This window comes from Lactuca virosa, chromosome 4 (assembly GCF_052849685.1).
Source record: "Lactuca virosa cultivar CGN04683 chromosome 4, Lactuca_virosa_CGN04683_v6, whole genome shotgun sequence".
In the NCBI taxonomy this organism is placed as follows: Eukaryota; Viridiplantae; Streptophyta; class Magnoliopsida; order Asterales; family Asteraceae; genus Lactuca; species Lactuca virosa.
In genome coordinates, this window is record NC_136429.1 from 57191214 (window position 1) to 57208052 (window position 16839).

The window sequence follows — 16839 nt, forward strand, 5'->3', positions numbered from 1 at the left end:
AAAGATTTTTGACTAAACACTATACTACAATCATAAAAAGAGATTTATGTTACCAAAATCTATAGTATTAGACAATTTATGGATCTAAAACTTGTTGGTCACACAGAATACATAAATCTAATGAAATGATGAACAATTAGTCAGAATATCATAACGTTTTTGCTGATTTTGATTTAGAATATTTAGATCAAATGAAATGAGGAATAATTAGAACACTTTTGAATAACCTGTGGAGTTAACATCTAGATATAGATCTCTTAATGATTTCATAGATTCTATATAAATCACACACTGAGATGTAGGTTTAGATTGTACTCCATGTTATATAATGTTATATTCCATTACATCCTGACTTTGACATATAACTCGCTAGTGAAATATCTCGATTATAAAACATTTGTTGAAGATACACAACGATTTAAAGTAAAACAAAATTCTATAATAAGAACACATAGGTTTATTGAATAAGAACATGAGATTTATAGTATTATACTTACTTGGAACAACTGTTGATACAAAATCAGAATAAGAATTTGTAGAATGAGCCATTTGATTCGATATCAAATTCAAAATCAGAAGGTTTTTAGTGTTCGAGTTGAAAATCGAGGGTTTTCGAGTATGAATCGGAAGTTGAATTTCAGGTAGAATCAGAATAAGGAGCTCGAATCAGAAGATCAACTTAGATTTAGGGTTAATCCGAAACAAATTTGTGAATGAAACAGAAGATGTCGATGATCGAGATTGAATCAAATGGGGTTTAGTGTTCGTATCGAGGGTTTTTAGGAAGAATATCGAGTGTTTTTGCAAGCTGAATGAAATATATAGAATGTAAAATTCCATTACTGCCCCTTCGTGCCTTATTCTAATCTCAAAGTTCCATTTAATTACAAAAATACCACTGCCTACTTGTGGTTTAATCTGATTTAATTTCAGTCTTTGATTATTCAAGATTAATGGTCAAGATGTGGTCTCCTTGTCTCACAAAATACTATTGTCTCATATTAACCTAACCTTTTATATATATATATATATATATATATATATATATATATATATATATATATATATATATATATATATATGAAAAAAAAAAGTTCTATGACTCCTCAATTCATAGAAATTCCAATTATTATCTAAAAAAATACATATATCACGGATATGATAATTTTAGTTAAACGGTTTAATATTTTCAAAAGGAACCATGGTGGAAGACTTCTATTTATATTATAGCCAACTGTGGGATCACCCAAAATTCCAAGTGACACGTAAAAATGGAGTACGGATCAAAGGCCCTTGCCCTTTCCTCGCTCCTGCTCCTTCTTCTAACACTTGAATCGATCTTCATAACTCTATCGCATTCTAAATCAATCGTCAAAACCCTTCCTGGATATCCTGGTCAACTTCCATTCAAACTCGAAACGGGGTATCGTCATCTCAACCTTTATGAAAAAACTGGTTTCATATCATATTGAAAATTATCGATTTACACTACTTAGCTGTAACAAGAGGTTATTAATTAGTTCATCGGAAAACATGGTGCTTTTGAAAATTAACACAGATTCGTTCACGTTTAATTCTAATTAAAACATTGTTGTATTGTATGGAAGTTATGTGGGAATAGGAGAGAAGAAAGAAGCACAGTTTTTCTACTATTTTGTTGAATCAGAACGAAATCCAGAAGAAGACCCGCTTTTATTTTATCTCGCCGGAGGTCCTGGCTGTTCTGCTGTCATTACTTTCTTCTATCAAATCGGTATGATCTATTATGTTTTTGTTCATGCATAGGTTTTTTTTTTTAATCTCAAAGATACCATGTATACCTGTTTAAAGAAACCTTCATCTGCAACGTTAAATTCCAAAATAAACCGCCAAACAACAGTTGGACAGTTGCAGCGAGTTATCTTTACACATTTTACACCATGCACCCTGTTTATACTTTATAGATATCAAATCCTTGTAGTGTTTACTTAATATAATCCTTGATTGCTTTGGTGTTAATGAATAATTAAATGAAAACATATTTATAAATTCTTAAAAGACCTGCGATAATAAAACTAATTTATAAAATAAAGATTTTATTTATTTAAATGACGATCTAATTTGAACGACAATAACATTAAGGTTGCGTTTAGTTACGGAAAAACAGTTTTCATTTTCTGTTTTTCGTTTTCTCTTTTCATATTTCGTTTTCCGTTTCCGGTTTTCATTGAAAAATTTAGAAAACGCGTTTAGTTAAAACTTATTCATTTTTCATTTTCAGTTTTAGAAAATTAGAAAACGTGTTTAGATGTGTATTTTTCTATTGGTTTTCATTTTTAGAAAACAGTTGCGGTGGTAGTGTGGGGTGGGGGTGGAGGTGGTAGCGGGTCGGCGGCGGTGGTGGTGATGGCGGTGGCCGCGGCGGCGGTGGTGGTGGTGGTGCTGATGGGGTAGTGGTGGTGGTGATGGTGATGGTAGGTCGGTGATTGTGGTAGTGGTGTTGGGTGGGTAGGTGTGTCTGTGTGTGTTTGTGTGTGTGTGTGTGTTTGTAGGGGTGGGGGTGAGTGTGTGGGTGGGTGTAGGTGTGGGTGTGTGTGTGTTCGTGTGTTTTTGGGGATGGGGGTGGGTTTGTGTGTGTGTGTGTGTGTTTGTGGGCGTGGGGGTGGCTTTATGTTTGTGTGTGTGTGTGTTGGGAGGGGGGGGGTATGGGTGGGGGTTGGGGTAGGTGTGTGTTTGTGTGTGTGTTTGTAAGGGTGGGCTTGGGAGTAGGTGAGTGTGGGTAGGTAGGGGTGTGGTGGGTTGGAGGTGTAGAGATGGGGGTAGGTAGAGATGAGAGTGAGGGTGTATTTATATTTTAGAAAAACTTTGGAATTAGAAAAATGTGGAAAACAATAATTATTGGTTTTCTAAAAATTTCCAACTTCTTTGTAATTTTAGAAAACGGAAAATTTTCATTTTCGGCGAAAATTTTAGAAAAATAAACGAACTAAACGCGTTTTCAAAATTCTCATTTTTCTTGGAAATTTTTTTCGGAAAACGGCCCATTTTTCCGCAACTAAACGCACCCTAAGAGTTTAAGACAACTAGTAATACTGAAATAACGATACTATATATCTTTAAAAAGGATCATACCATGATATTGATCATGTAGCATTATAATGTGTTTAGAAAGAAATTTGTAGTGATAAAAAATTAGAAATTATTATGACACTGCATACGAAGTAATGCATTCTTTATTTTATGGTATAGTTTTATTTAAGTTGATTAGTGGGCCCCGCCCCCACCGCACGATGCCATGCTGGCATCAATGCATGAGTAAGTGTCGACGCGTAGCCGATGAATTAAGTCCAGAAGCATACACTAATCAATTAGTCATACAACAGCAATAGATATTCTATTTGTAAGAAAAAAAATACAATATTTCAGTTTTAGATTGAAAACAATATAAATTATAACATTCTCTCTTTTGTAGATGATAATTAATGACTTCTAAGATTGAATTTGAAACATCCCTCTTTCCAGATATGGCCCAAAATTATATAACTGTTGTGAACCTTTGTTTTCTAATTATATAACTGTTGTGAAGCTTTGTTTTCTGCGGTCGTAATGTTTATTTCGATATTAATGATAGTTGTAATGATTATAAAATTGATTATCAGAACTTGAAAATAAGTATCAATACAAATTGCTTATTTTTATAAAGTTGACGACTTTGCTTAATGATTTCAAACTTTATTAATTACTTAAATTAGAAATTAAAACAAGGAATTGTAAATTTGACGACTTTTTTTTTATAAAATAAGTGTGTTTGAATTTTTTTTTTATCAAATAGGTCTACTTTTAAACATATTTACTAAAAAGGTATAATTGTCAAAAATATTTACCAAAATAATATTTTTTTTTAAACTTTTTAAAAAAAATTCAGCTATTGTTTTAATATTTACCAAAACATTGTTTTTATAACTTTTTTAATATTTTTAGCTATTTTCTTTAATTTTTACTGTTTTTTAAATATTCATTTTTACCTTTTCTTTTATTTGCTATTAACTTTTATATTAAAAAATAAAAATGATAAACATATTGTTCTGTAAAAACTCTAAATTTGGAAGCAATTCTCTAGATGGCAATTGCGGCCAATACACTTCATGAGGAAGTGGGGAAAACTCGGATGCCCAAGTAGAACAATACTCTACAATTGAGTCACATTTATGAAGACATTGCCAACTATTCAAAGAAAATTTGGCACATGCACTTAAGATATGAGAATAATGATATTTAAATACCTTCCACTTACCACATGTTCAAGTTTTTTGGTCCAAATTAACTACTTGTATATTTTTTCATCTTTGAGTTATCAACTCAAATATACATTTCTCTCGATTAAAAGATCCCAAGGAGTGTGCACTTGTTTTTTACATCAAAGCTACTCAACATCATGAGAAATATATGCAACTCCATTAGCTTGGGCACTAGATCCTAAAGGATGCCTCACCTCAAATATAGTGCACTAATCTATAGAAAGTAAGTTGGACACAAGTTGTGATTGATAAATAAAACAAGCACCTTTAAGTACACTATTAAAAATCTCCAACAAATTTGTTGTAAGCTACCCATGTCTCCTTCCACCATCATGTGCAAGTGTTCATCTATCAAGTAGACATCTTCATTCTGAATTATGTCTTATATGACATTAGCATGACTCGTATTAGGTAATAGTAACTTATTGTTCCTTTCCTCTTCTAGAATAACAGATTCGTGATTTCTACATCAAAAATTACAAACTAAGTTATCACATCCAAAATAAGTAGAAACATGTAAATCATGTAAAACACAAATGTTTATATCTAGATATTATCTCTGTGTGTCGAATTTGAACATTGTTTTCAATCTCTAAATATAGATCAATGTTACTTACTTCTTGATGGAGACGATGCACATCAAACATGATTCTAACATCATCATTATCTTTGATAGGAAGAGGGATGTATTTTACAACATTTCCAATACCTACGGATGAATATCTGCAAGTTAAGTTGATGTGGTGTTGGTGTTTATCAAAAGATGTAGTATTGATTGCTTTCTTGGAGTTTTACTATAATTTATACCATCTGGACCATCACAAGTTGTCCCACCCTAATAACAAAACACTGTAACAACATCCATTTAGCAAATGGGAACAAAACAAAAAATCAATTACAATGCATAAAATATGAATGTTGTAGCACATCACAACAGGGCTGAAGCAAATAAAGCAAATCACAGAGCTGATGCAAATGAAGACTTATAGGAAATTGAGCTCGTTTTTCGTCTGATGGTCGGAATCGAGGAAGAATTTTACCATAAATTACGGTTCGCCCGGTGCAGCAAGGGTGGAGGCAGACTTTTCGACGTCTGTTGTAACTGGAATTGGACTAGCCGACGTCGGATGTGGTCGGAAGCGAAGAAGATGATTGTCGCGATCTCAAAGACGTCGTCTGTTGGGTGTGTAGTTCAAGGGTCTTGTTCTATTTGTTTTGTTTTGGTTTTTTCGAATTTGAATTGGTATTACATTTTAACCCTAAATGGTAATTATTTTTAAACCATACTTGTTTGGGAAATAAGTTTTTAAAACATACCATTTTGGTAAAAAAAATTCTACATTTGACCCTATAAAAATGAGAAAGTGTTTTATTGAAATTGTAAATCTGTTAATGAATTACTTTTTCTGCAAGTCCACTTAGTTTCAACTTTGACTTTTTTTTCTAATGAATTACTTTCTTGCAGGTCCACTTAGTTTTAACTTTGCCAATGCTCCCGAGAATATCACAGTCACATTAAATCCAAACTCATGGACTAAGGTTAATAAAGTTTCACTACATTGACATTATATTATTATATATTGAATCTGAGAAAGAATTTATGTTTATATATTGGCTAAAATTTATAGGGTTGGTTTGTTGTAGATAGCTAATATCATATTTGTTGATATGCCTGCGGGTGTCGGATTCTCATATGCCATGACAAAAGAAGCATCAATCAGCAGTGATAGCATTTTGGTCAAGCAAGCTAACAATTTTATTCGGAAGGTATATCTTATTTTAATCTAAAATTGATTTTAAGTCTATAAATCTTACATGTTCAGGGTTGATATCCAACAGTTTCTTATCGACCATCGTAAGTTTTTAAAAAATCCACTATACATAGCGGGCACTTCTTACATGGGAATTATAACGCCTATCATTACTTTGGAACTGTACAAAGGTACATGATTCTCTTTGGTGATATATCGATTTTCTATTTCACATCATGCATGAAAAAGGTTGTGACATGTTGAAAAATTATTGTTTGTAGCAAATGAACGAGGTGATAAACCTTCATTGAATATTCAAGTATATTCACTAGTACAAAAAGCTTTTGTTGATGCGGTTAAAATAATTAATTGATGCGGTTATTGAACCGCACCAAAAAATATCGCCTCAAAAAATCACCTTATTTAATAGTGCGGTTTTCAAACTGCCCTAAAAAATGACAGAACCGCCCTAAAAAAACAAATTGTTTCTTCCATAAAAGCAAATTACAACCGCATCGTTAAATTAGAACTGCTCCTTTAAATACATAAAGAACCGCATCTTTAAATAAACAAATAACCCCACCTAAAAAGTACTGGAACATTACCAAGATAATCAATCTATTGAAAGATCTAAAAGTTTTTTCAACCGTTAACAACATAAACCCCTTTAAAATAGAGTACAGAAACAAAACAAAAATCAACCCATTAAAAGATATAATGTCATGATACATGCAGTGAGCGAGATTCAATGTATTTAACAAATAAGTTGCATTTAATTCTAGAAAACAAAGAAAGATATAATCATTTGAGCTCTAACTCCTTGCAACTCTTGTAGTGTTGTTCCAATGGGGTTAGTTTAATTTAGCTTGATTCTAGGTGCTGAACATTAAGCCTGTAAAATGAACACAAAACGATGCATGGAAATTCATGGAATTAATTTATATTATCAAGGTATAACAAACATTTGTGAAACGGAACCGAACCGGAACCGATTAGTGGTATTCGGTCAAGTTCCCGAATCTCCCAATCCATCATTTTCGTTTTTGGTTCTGGTTCGATTCGGGCAGGTTTCAGAACAGTTTACATCCCTATGTCAAAACTATTCTCTTTTTCATAAGACCAAAGGCAGAGAGATTGGACACAAACCGAAGGCAGTGAGCTTGGACACAAATTAATCTCCCAATCCTTTGTCTGTTCAAAAGATACAAATTGCCCTCCTCATTCTCATCAAAAGTAGTAAATCTGCAGCCAAAAGATTTTGTTGAATACAAGTTTGCAGAGCTATTATTGTTTCTTTTCTAACTTTCTCATCATTTTATCTATTTTCAAATTGATATAGTGACTACACATCATACTATTAAATCATAAAAAAAGAACCATTTGCTAGATTTCCAAAACTTTGATTTCACTAGTGTTTGCAAATTACGTTTTAACTTTATAGATGATAAACGAATATAACCTAAGAAAGTAACTCAAATGCAAACCTTAAGGATTGAAACAACCATATGTTGTGACAGCTTCCATCTCTTTTGTCTTTTTTCCATTCATGGTGTTTTGACTTTTCTTCATTCATGGCGTGTTTAATTGAACCTCTGGTTGTACAAAGACGAGAATTCTACCCACCTGTTGTCACAACATCTTGTGGCACCTTACATAAAAAGGGGAGTTGTTTTAGTGGAAAAAGGCATCAGGAGATCTAGAAGGCCAAAGCTAACAGAGGTTACCTGCTTGTTGTTGTTCGGAGATGCCTTAGGCATTTTAACAAACATGTAGAGTGCATTCGATAAACCCTAACACCCTATCTCATTTTTACCTGTTTCAATTTCTACCAACACTGATCAATTAGATCTTGCGAAGCAATCACATCCACACAATCATACACTACATACAGTACATAGAATTAAAGGACAAAAAAGGAGGCTTTTTATTACTTACCGTTCTTTGAAGCACTTAAACACAAGAATTTTAGACTTTATGAAAATTCATCGTTCGAAGGGGTTGTTGCGCCGGAGTGGAGGCTACCTTACCGCGCCGGTATAGAAATCGATGAGATCGCCGATGTAATACGCTGGAAAGAGAAGAAAGCCTACAGGGGAAGGGTCTTTGAGGCGTGTATATGACGAACAAAAGAGGAAATAGCGAAGAAACGAAAAATCAAAACATTTTACTATTTAAGAATAGTTTATCAGAAAAATCGACGCTAGGGTTTTCAGATTTTGTACCGGAGAAGGAGGAGGAAGTCGCTAGAAGCAAGAGGTCGTCAGGATCTGCTGTGTCTTTGCCGTCTGCCCTTTGGGTGAGAGATTAACAAAATATTGAAAGGAAAGACATGGGCGGGGAATGAAAAAATTGGAAGGGGGAAATACCGCCATGAACAAAATATTAGGAGGGAACTGAATCTTTAATAATGCGTTTTTGAAGTAAACCGCACTAATAAATGGTTTTTAATGCATTTTTATAGAAACTGCATCAATAAATATATTTGATGGTGCGATTTTATAGTCTATTAATGTGAAAACAGTTTAATGATGCGGTTTTACGCTATCACCGCCTTAAAAAAAAAATACCTATCGCACTATTAAATAGGGTTTGTACTAGTGATTATCCATGCAATCTCATGAAATTTAAAGCTTTATATTTTAATTTAATTTGAAGATACAAAATAATCTATGTTTTTTGAATTGGCACATAGGGGTACATTCTTTGCAGTCCTCTCACCGATAAGTTTATGGATTTCAATTCTAGATTTGAATATGCTCATCGTATGGCACTTATATCTGATGACATTTATAAGGTAAATTTTAGACATTTTTAAGAATTACTATCAAATTATGAATTATCTTTGTATAATAGTGATAATAATTTGATTTTGCAGGCTGCAATAGGAAATTGTCGTGGTAATTATGTGAACATGAATACTGCCAATTCGATATGCATAGATAGTCTTCAAAGATACATGGAGGTATGTTGACTAAATTGATTTTGTAAAACCATGGTGATTTCATAAAACATGTAGCCATCTAATTTTAGGAATTGTAGTGCACAAGTGGACTAAATATGGAAAATATATTGGATCCGCTTTGTAATAAATCGGATGTGAAGCCATATTGTCGTGTAATCTATCTCTCTCCTTTGTCTATACAAGAACTTATACTTCCATGGTTGATCTTGAGTAATAGGAATTTGATTCCTAAAACTAATGATATTCATATTCTCGTCGCACTTTTAGGAGCACTATTACAATTTTGGAGAAGATTGGATGAATGATGAGGCTGTGCAACAAGCTCTTAAAGTTCGCAAGGTGTGTTAATTAGTTATATATGGTTTGAAGGAGGTATAAGTTAGGGATTATATATCATCAAAACATGTTCAAAAATTTATTTTCAGGGAATGATTCGAAAATGGGAGTTATTCAACATGACGATGCATTACTTTGAAGGAAAAAATGATACATTTTGTTATGCTTATGATATCTTTAGTAGTTTTGCATACCACAAGAAACTTGTTAGTAAAAATTGTCGAGCTTTGATCTTTAGGTAACATAACGATATTCTCAACCTTTTTGTTCCCTAACTAGACCATAGTGAAATATTATGCATAATATAAGACATTTTATTGACAGTGGTGATCATGATATGACATTTCCATATGTTGGAATCGAGCAATGGATAGTTGCTCTTGATCTAGAAATTGATAGCCCATGGAAGCCGTTCTATATTAACAATCAAGTCGGAGGGTGAGAATCGACTTTATTTATTTGGGTATTTTATAATTTAGTTGTATGTTTACTAATCTCATCGTTTTATTCCAGATATGAAATGACATATGCACAAAAGGAATTCTCCTTGGCATTTGCCACCGTTAAAGTAAGATACACATTATTGTCATCATCAATATTTTAAATAAAGCAGTCATTATGCTTTTGCATGTTTGATTCCTTCATATTTTATATTCATAATCAAGTAAGCCTCTATCTTGCATTTGTATTTTAGTTCTTTGATTTATATACTTGCAGGGTGCGGGTCATTCAGTGGCACAATACAAGCCAAAAGAAGCTATGGCTTTAGCTGAGAGGTGGCTTGCTTCGAAAACTTACTCAAGCTCAATGTAGATATGATGCGTATTGTATTAATCTTATGATCAATGTTTGTAAAAGCTTGATTTTTGTATCTTTTGATGATGCAACCAAAAGAGAATGATTAATTGAAGTAAACAAGGATTTAGTTTATTATCATATTTATTCCTGGTAGGATATTGCTTATGACATTTGTAGGCTCGAGCCTTAATTAAACAACTTATCTAAGGTGCTGTTTGTTTTTCTTAAAAAAACATTTTCAAAACTCTTATTGCTACGCGGCGCAACACACGCGCAACACTTTTTGTCCCGCAGCAGTTTGTTTTTCGGAAGTCTTCGGGGCTTAAAACTTGTGCTCGTGTGCTTCTTGGGGAAGCACTTGTTGTACCTCTTCCCACCCCTTCAAACCTAAACCTAAAAAAATCCAATCCGAAAAAACAATGGGCCCTTTTTTTTCCAAAAATCTAACAACGACGTGTCTTGTTTTTTAAATAAGTGTCCATGAAGTATATTTAATATTACGTTTATGGTCCTTTACTTATATACTATATTTTATTTTCATCCCTTTAACATTTAATACATTAAATTTATATCATTTTTAACCGTTTTCTCCCATTTGATTTACATAAGTTAATTCATTTAAATGTTGCTTTTTAAATTAGTTTATTTTAAATTTTTAATGTCTGCAGATGTTAACAAAAACAAACACGCTTCTTATTACAGTCTGCAGCCGTTTGGTCCACCTCTTCTGCTGCAGAGGTTTGCAGAGGTGGTCCGCAGACTTTTTGAATTTTTGCTTCGGAAAAACAAACAGCACCTAAAATTCGAACATTGATCAAGATGAATGCAAAATGACAACAAGATTCCAAAACTATACAAACGACAAAAATATCAACAAAATGTGTTTCTAATTCTTTAAGTGTTTATAAAACTCTAAATATGAACCGATTGTAATTTACTAAAACAATTATTGAACCGCAAGCATAAACCAATGATCTTATAAGGTTTGATCAAATATGGTGAACAAAACTCTACAAGAAATGAACATTTTGAAAGGACAAAAATCATGGAAAATAGTCATAAAGTCATCCAAAAAATCGTCATATTGTTGGTGATTATAATGTGCTGGTCATTTATTGTAATTCAAACTTATACGACTATTAAATGAGATTAGAACCATGATCCAATATAAGTTAGGTGGTGCAAAATACACACTTGTACAATCAAGTTTGATCCCTACCATAAAAAACATTATGGTTTAGAGGTTGCAAACCTTACAGGTATACGGGAACTTGAGATGGTCATGCTACCGATTAATGAGAGTAAAAGACAGCATCTTGAAATTTTAAATATATATATATATATATATATATATATATATATATATATATATATATATGATCAAAAGTGTGTCCAAAAAATGAAAAAAAATAATAATAATAAAAAATAAAAAATAGAGGAATAAGAGAAAATTGAAAGTTTTAGGACTTGATTGGGGGAGTCCAAGATGTTGGACAACCCAAGCTACCTCATAAATAACCCAAGCTGCATGACCACGTTACTTCGGGCTACCTAAGTTACCATGGACATCCAATCACACTTTCCCTTGGACAAACAATTTTTTATTATCTAAAACCATTATTACATTAATCTTATCTAATTTTTGGATAATAAGTATATATACTTATAATTTTGGATCTCTCGAAGATCCTAGCCAATCCTACAAAAGAATAATATATTGATTTCCTTTTGTTCTCGAATATAAAAGTTCCTATGGTGGATTATCCCATATTAAATTTTGTGATACTAAGTCATAGAGTCAAAATATAAATTACATGAAGTAAACTTTATATGATCCTTCAAATACCAATAACCTTAGTGATTATTAAATATGACCATGTTTCCTCTCTAATTTCTAAGAAGACGATTGTCATCGTAAAAAAACACACATCTTGAAATCACCAACGTTCAATGTATGTATTGCCACCAAATGTTGTCACAGTTAAAAGTATGAAGCTAAATGATAAAGGCATTCAAGTGAAAAAATGAAGCTCAAGGACTTATATAAATAAAAAGTGAGAATATGAAGCCAATTGACAAAGAAATTCAGGTTTGGGAAATCAATGAAAATAAATTATGGCAATTGATAAAGAATCAACAAAAAAATACGAGCATTTTAAACGAACCGGACAAATAAAGGTAAAAGGGAGATGTCATGACCACATCTCAATAGTTTGACGATACTGATGGACCTCTTGTTATCAATAAAATATGTTCTTGGAAAAAAAAACAAAAAAGAAGATGTTTCTACTAAAGGTGGATTTCAACAAGGAATTTGACTCGATTAATTGGGGATATCTTCACTCAGTCATGTCTCAAATGGGGTTTGGAATTAAATGGAGAAGTTGGATCTCAGGGTGTTTTGCTTTTACCCGTGCCTCGGTGTTGTTGAATGGTGCTACTACAAAGGAATTCCCCCTTTCTACAGGAGTCCGTCAAGGAGGCCCACTCTCCCCGTTCCTCTTTATAATAGCAATGGAAGGTCTAAATATCGCCATGAAGGATGCCTGCGATAAAGGTATATTCCATAGAATTAACATCCCGAAGAGTAATACTAGCCTTTCTCACCTCTTCTACGTCAATGATGCGATTTTTGTTGGTGAATGGACGAGAGGAAATCTTAAAAACTTAGCTATAACTATTCGTTGTTTCCATGCGTCTTCCGGTTTAATAGTAAACTTCTCTAAGTCAAAGGTGTTTGGAATTGGTGTATCCGATCGTGAACTGACATCTAACGCTAGTGTACTTGGATGTGGCGTAGGAGCTTTTCCTTTCACCTACTTGGAGGTCCCGGTCAGAGCTAATATGAACCTTATTAAAACTTGGAAACCTATTATTGATCGTATTCAAACTAGGCTTTCTTCTTGGAAAGAAAATACTCTATCTATCAGCGGGCGTCTCACCCTTGTGAAGTCGGTAATGGGAAGCCTTTCACTTTATTTCTTTTCCATATTTAAATAACCTGTTAGAGTGATCGAATCGTTGGAGAAAACACGAAGGAGATTCGTGTTGGGTGGAAATGCGGAAAAAAATAAAATCCATTGGGTAGCTTGGACAAAAATACAAGCTAAAAAAGAAAATGGAGGCCTTGGTGTGGGATCACTACGTGCCCTAAATTGTGCACTTCTAATGAAATGGATATGGAGGCTAAAAGGTCCCCAGAACTCGATATTGAAATCTGTCATTATGGGAATACATAACATCCATAGGAAGCCATTGTCATCGTTATCTAAAATAAATTTAAACGAGGTCTGGGGTAACATTGTTAAGGTAATGGGAGATATAGATTCACTTGGGATTGCTCTGAGTAATCTGTTTTCTGTGAATGTAGGTAACGGAGAACACACTTGCTTTTGGACGGATGTATGGTTTGGAAGCTCAACACTCTCCAATCGATCCCCATACCTATTTGCTTTGGAGAAACATAAATCTGCCTATGTAGCGGAAAGGAATTACATTGATGATATCAACGCGGCCTGCAAAAGAAAGTCTTCAACTATGATCGAGGCTTATGAGCTCTACCAAATTCACTCGATTATCAACTTGACAGAACCTTCCACACAAAATATCATATCTCTCACAAACTCTTTCAATCCACCAATGAAACATGTCTTCATCTCAAGCAAAAAAAACCCCAAGAACCAACAAAAAGAAATCTTCAAACCTTCCATCGCTACACCTTTCACCTCCAAACACTCAATCACCAAACCTTCCATCCTCAAACCTTCCATCACCACCAAGTTATAGACCATCATTTGATCAACCAATTCACTCTCCCACTAGCTTTGACTTTCCTACAATGGCTCTGCAAATGTTTCCATTTAATCCGTTCCCTTCTCAACCGATGGGATTTTACCACAACCAATCTCAATCAACACCTCGTCCGAATGTGGATCTTGATCCGTTTGAAACAGTTCAAGAAACTCAATTATTTTCTCAACCCCAACCGCAAACTAACTTTCAATCCCAACCACGCCACCTACTCGACGAGTTAACCGATTCTTCCAATGAAGTCCCCGTTGAAGATCCCGTTCAAGAATAATTTCAAGAACCCGAAGTGGAACCACAAGCACAAAAAAAGGAAAATGGAGGGCTCCATGTAGAGGGTGGATGGATGATGAAGAGAGGGCACTAGCTCAATCATGGCTAGATGTGTCGGAGGACCCAATCCACGGGAACGACCAAGACTCAACAACCTTTAAACAAAAAGTTTGGAATAACTTTTGCCACCGCTTGAATAATAAGTACCGCAACCCCGAGTGATTTTACTCGAAATGGAGGACCGCCAACCGAGCCGCAATAGAGTTCAACGACATATACATGAACGCGATGAAAAACCCCCACAACGGTGCAACTGATAATAAAACATGAAGGAAACGCTATATGTGTGTACAACGAGAATGAAGTCATCCCAGAGACACAACCACTAGAATATGATGGTCAAGAATGGATACAAGGAATGAGGATAATCCACAGTGCAATAATCCATACCGATCTTCGCCGCCATTTGACCGATCATCTTTGGACGATGGACAATCTTGATCTAAATATGCCACCAGAAAACGAATTGGAATATCAGTGTTCGGAGGAAGACCTGTTGCTTTACTGCGTTTTTTTTATGAAGTGTGTTTTACTTATGAAGTGTGTTTTTTATGTAGTAATTCGCGTTTCTAGGTTCGTGTATGTCGGTGTTAAATCATGTTTGGCGTGGTTTGAATTATTAAATCGTGTTTTTAGATATTTTAAGTTTTAATTTATTGTAACTTTTTTAATGTATTATGAAATGTTTGTGTTTTAAAAAAATATAATGATATTATATTAATTTTTTGTGGTTTAAAAAAATAAAATTTGTTTAATATTTATGCACACAAAATGTTTCTATATTAAATAAAGTAATTTAATTAAATTAGAAAAAGAAAAAAATGGAGTGCTAAAAGTGTTATCACTCCCTACCACATGCTAAGATTATGTGCTAAATGGTAAAAAATGAGGTGGCACTCCAAAATCTAACGTGACAAAGTGTTAGAAGTACTACCACTCCCTTTAGCATAATAAAATATTCACATGAACAAAAGATGGGGCAAACTGATTGGTGATGCGACTTATATATATATATATATATATATATATATATATATATATATATATATATATATATATATATATATATATATATATATATATATAGTCCGATTCCGGTGAGGACTGCGATGACAATTCTCACCACCTATTTCATTAAGGGTATAAACGTCAAACACAAATACTTCGTCATGGTGTGTTCGCATGCCACCCACGTCCGTGGTAAGTAATTCGGACTCAAGGATTTAATTACGTGTGACGCACGTCCATGAAACATTATTTAAGTGGGTTTTAATATTTATTTTCGTTTTTATTTTATTTTATTTTATATTTTTTGCTAAAAACAATTTCGATAAAATAAAAATTAAATAGATATATGCTCGGTTTTGACGTTTTTAATTTTTTTTCGTTTTTATAAATTTTTTACTTTTTTTTGAAAAGTTATTTTTTTTTTCTTTTTTTCGTTTTTTTTTATTTTTTATTTTTTAATATCTTTACTACATACTTGAAGGTACTAATATTTTTTTAATTTTGTTTTTATTTTTTGATTTATTTTTGTTTATTTTTATTTTTTTTATTTTTAAACTAAATATCGGTTTGAGTTTTTAATGTTTAACAATTATAAAATTTTAATTAAGAAGAATATTAATGGTCATAATATTTTCCGTTTATACTTTTTTTGAATCATATTATTTATTGTTAATAAAATTTTGAATCAAATTATTTTGAATCATAGTATTTTGAATCATATTATATTGGATCAATAACATATTTAATTTAATATATTTTTTGTTCAAAAAAAATTATGGATCACTATAGATTTTGAATCATTTAATTTTGAATCCTAAAAGATATAATTAAGGATTATAAATATTTGAATCTAAATATTTTTAGATCATAACAAATTAAGGATCATAAAAAGTTGAATCAAAATTTTGTTTGAATCATCATATTTTGGATCATATTATCTTCAATATATATATTTTTAAAATTAATATTTCTTAAAATTAAAAATAAATACTTCAAAAACTTATTTTTGGAAATTTTTTTTTTACAAAGTCAATAGTATATTTAGTAGAAGTATCCCTTAAATTTTTATGATTTTTAGAGAATTTTTTTCTGGTAGTATCCCTTAAATTTTTATAATTTTTATGCATGCCTAGAAGGAGTTTTTTTTTTTTTTTTTTTTTTTTATGGAAACAAATGAGTTCTTGGAGAATTACGGTTGATGGTGGCATGACAAAATTATCAATGTCACTGCATGCAAGTTACATTTTATAATTTTCAGAATTATATATATATATATATATATATATATATATATATATATATATATATATATATATATATATATAGAGAGAGAGAGAGAGAGAGAGAGTGTGTGTGTGTGTGTGTGTCAAGATCAAATAAGAAGGAAAATTTTGGTAGGAATGTAAAAAGTTTTTTTTCTACACATTTTTTTAGCGAACAAATAAAATGAATCATTAGATGATTCACTTGTAAGATGACTCATAAGAAAAAATTCTCAAAAAAACATCTTCATGATTCATTTTTAAGTAAATTAAGAAAACATTCAATTTTATGACAATTTTAATGA

General features: G+C 32.4%; 1 protein-coding gene and 2 long non-coding RNA genes across 6 annotated transcripts; 2 read left to right on the top strand and 1 right to left on the bottom strand.

Annotated features, from left to right (window-relative positions):
* Positions 1 to 5225: 5225 nt before the first annotated feature.
* LOC145109771 (uncharacterized) lies at positions 5226 to 6214 on the top strand. Its single transcript, XR_013709197.1, has 4 exons — positions 5226 to 5460; positions 5743 to 5816; positions 5922 to 6044; positions 6117 to 6214. It is a non-coding gene; the product is annotated as an uncharacterized LOC145109771 (long non-coding RNA).
* Positions 6215 to 6710: 496 nt separating this feature from the next.
* On the bottom strand, positions 6711 to 8442 carry LOC145104466 (uncharacterized). 4 transcript variants are annotated; one of them, XR_013707094.1, is made up of 6 exons: positions 8251 to 8440; positions 7964 to 8114; positions 7753 to 7853; positions 7513 to 7676; positions 7175 to 7270; positions 6711 to 6920 (listed from the first exon to the last, which is right to left on the bottom strand). It is a non-coding gene; the product is annotated as an uncharacterized LOC145104466 (long non-coding RNA). The 4 variants fall into 4 exon arrangements; XR_013707093.1 differs by having other exon boundaries at positions 6711 to 7270; positions 7964 to 8129; positions 8251 to 8442; XR_013707095.1 differs by having other exon boundaries at positions 6711 to 7270; positions 7753 to 7841; positions 8251 to 8441.
* A 276-nt stretch (positions 8443 to 8718) lies between these two features.
* Positions 8719 to 10219, top strand: LOC145109770 (putative serine carboxypeptidase-like 52). The gene is made up of 7 exons (XM_079046936.1): positions 8719 to 8822; positions 8904 to 9142; positions 9258 to 9329; positions 9416 to 9564; positions 9651 to 9764; positions 9840 to 9894; positions 10044 to 10219. Exons 2-7 carry the CDS (start codon positions 9086 to 9088, stop codon positions 10137 to 10139), a joined length of 543 nt encoding a protein of 180 aa, XP_078903062.1. The 5' UTR covers positions 8719 to 8822; positions 8904 to 9085; the 3' UTR covers positions 10140 to 10219.
* Positions 10220 to 16839: the final 6620 nt, after the last annotated feature.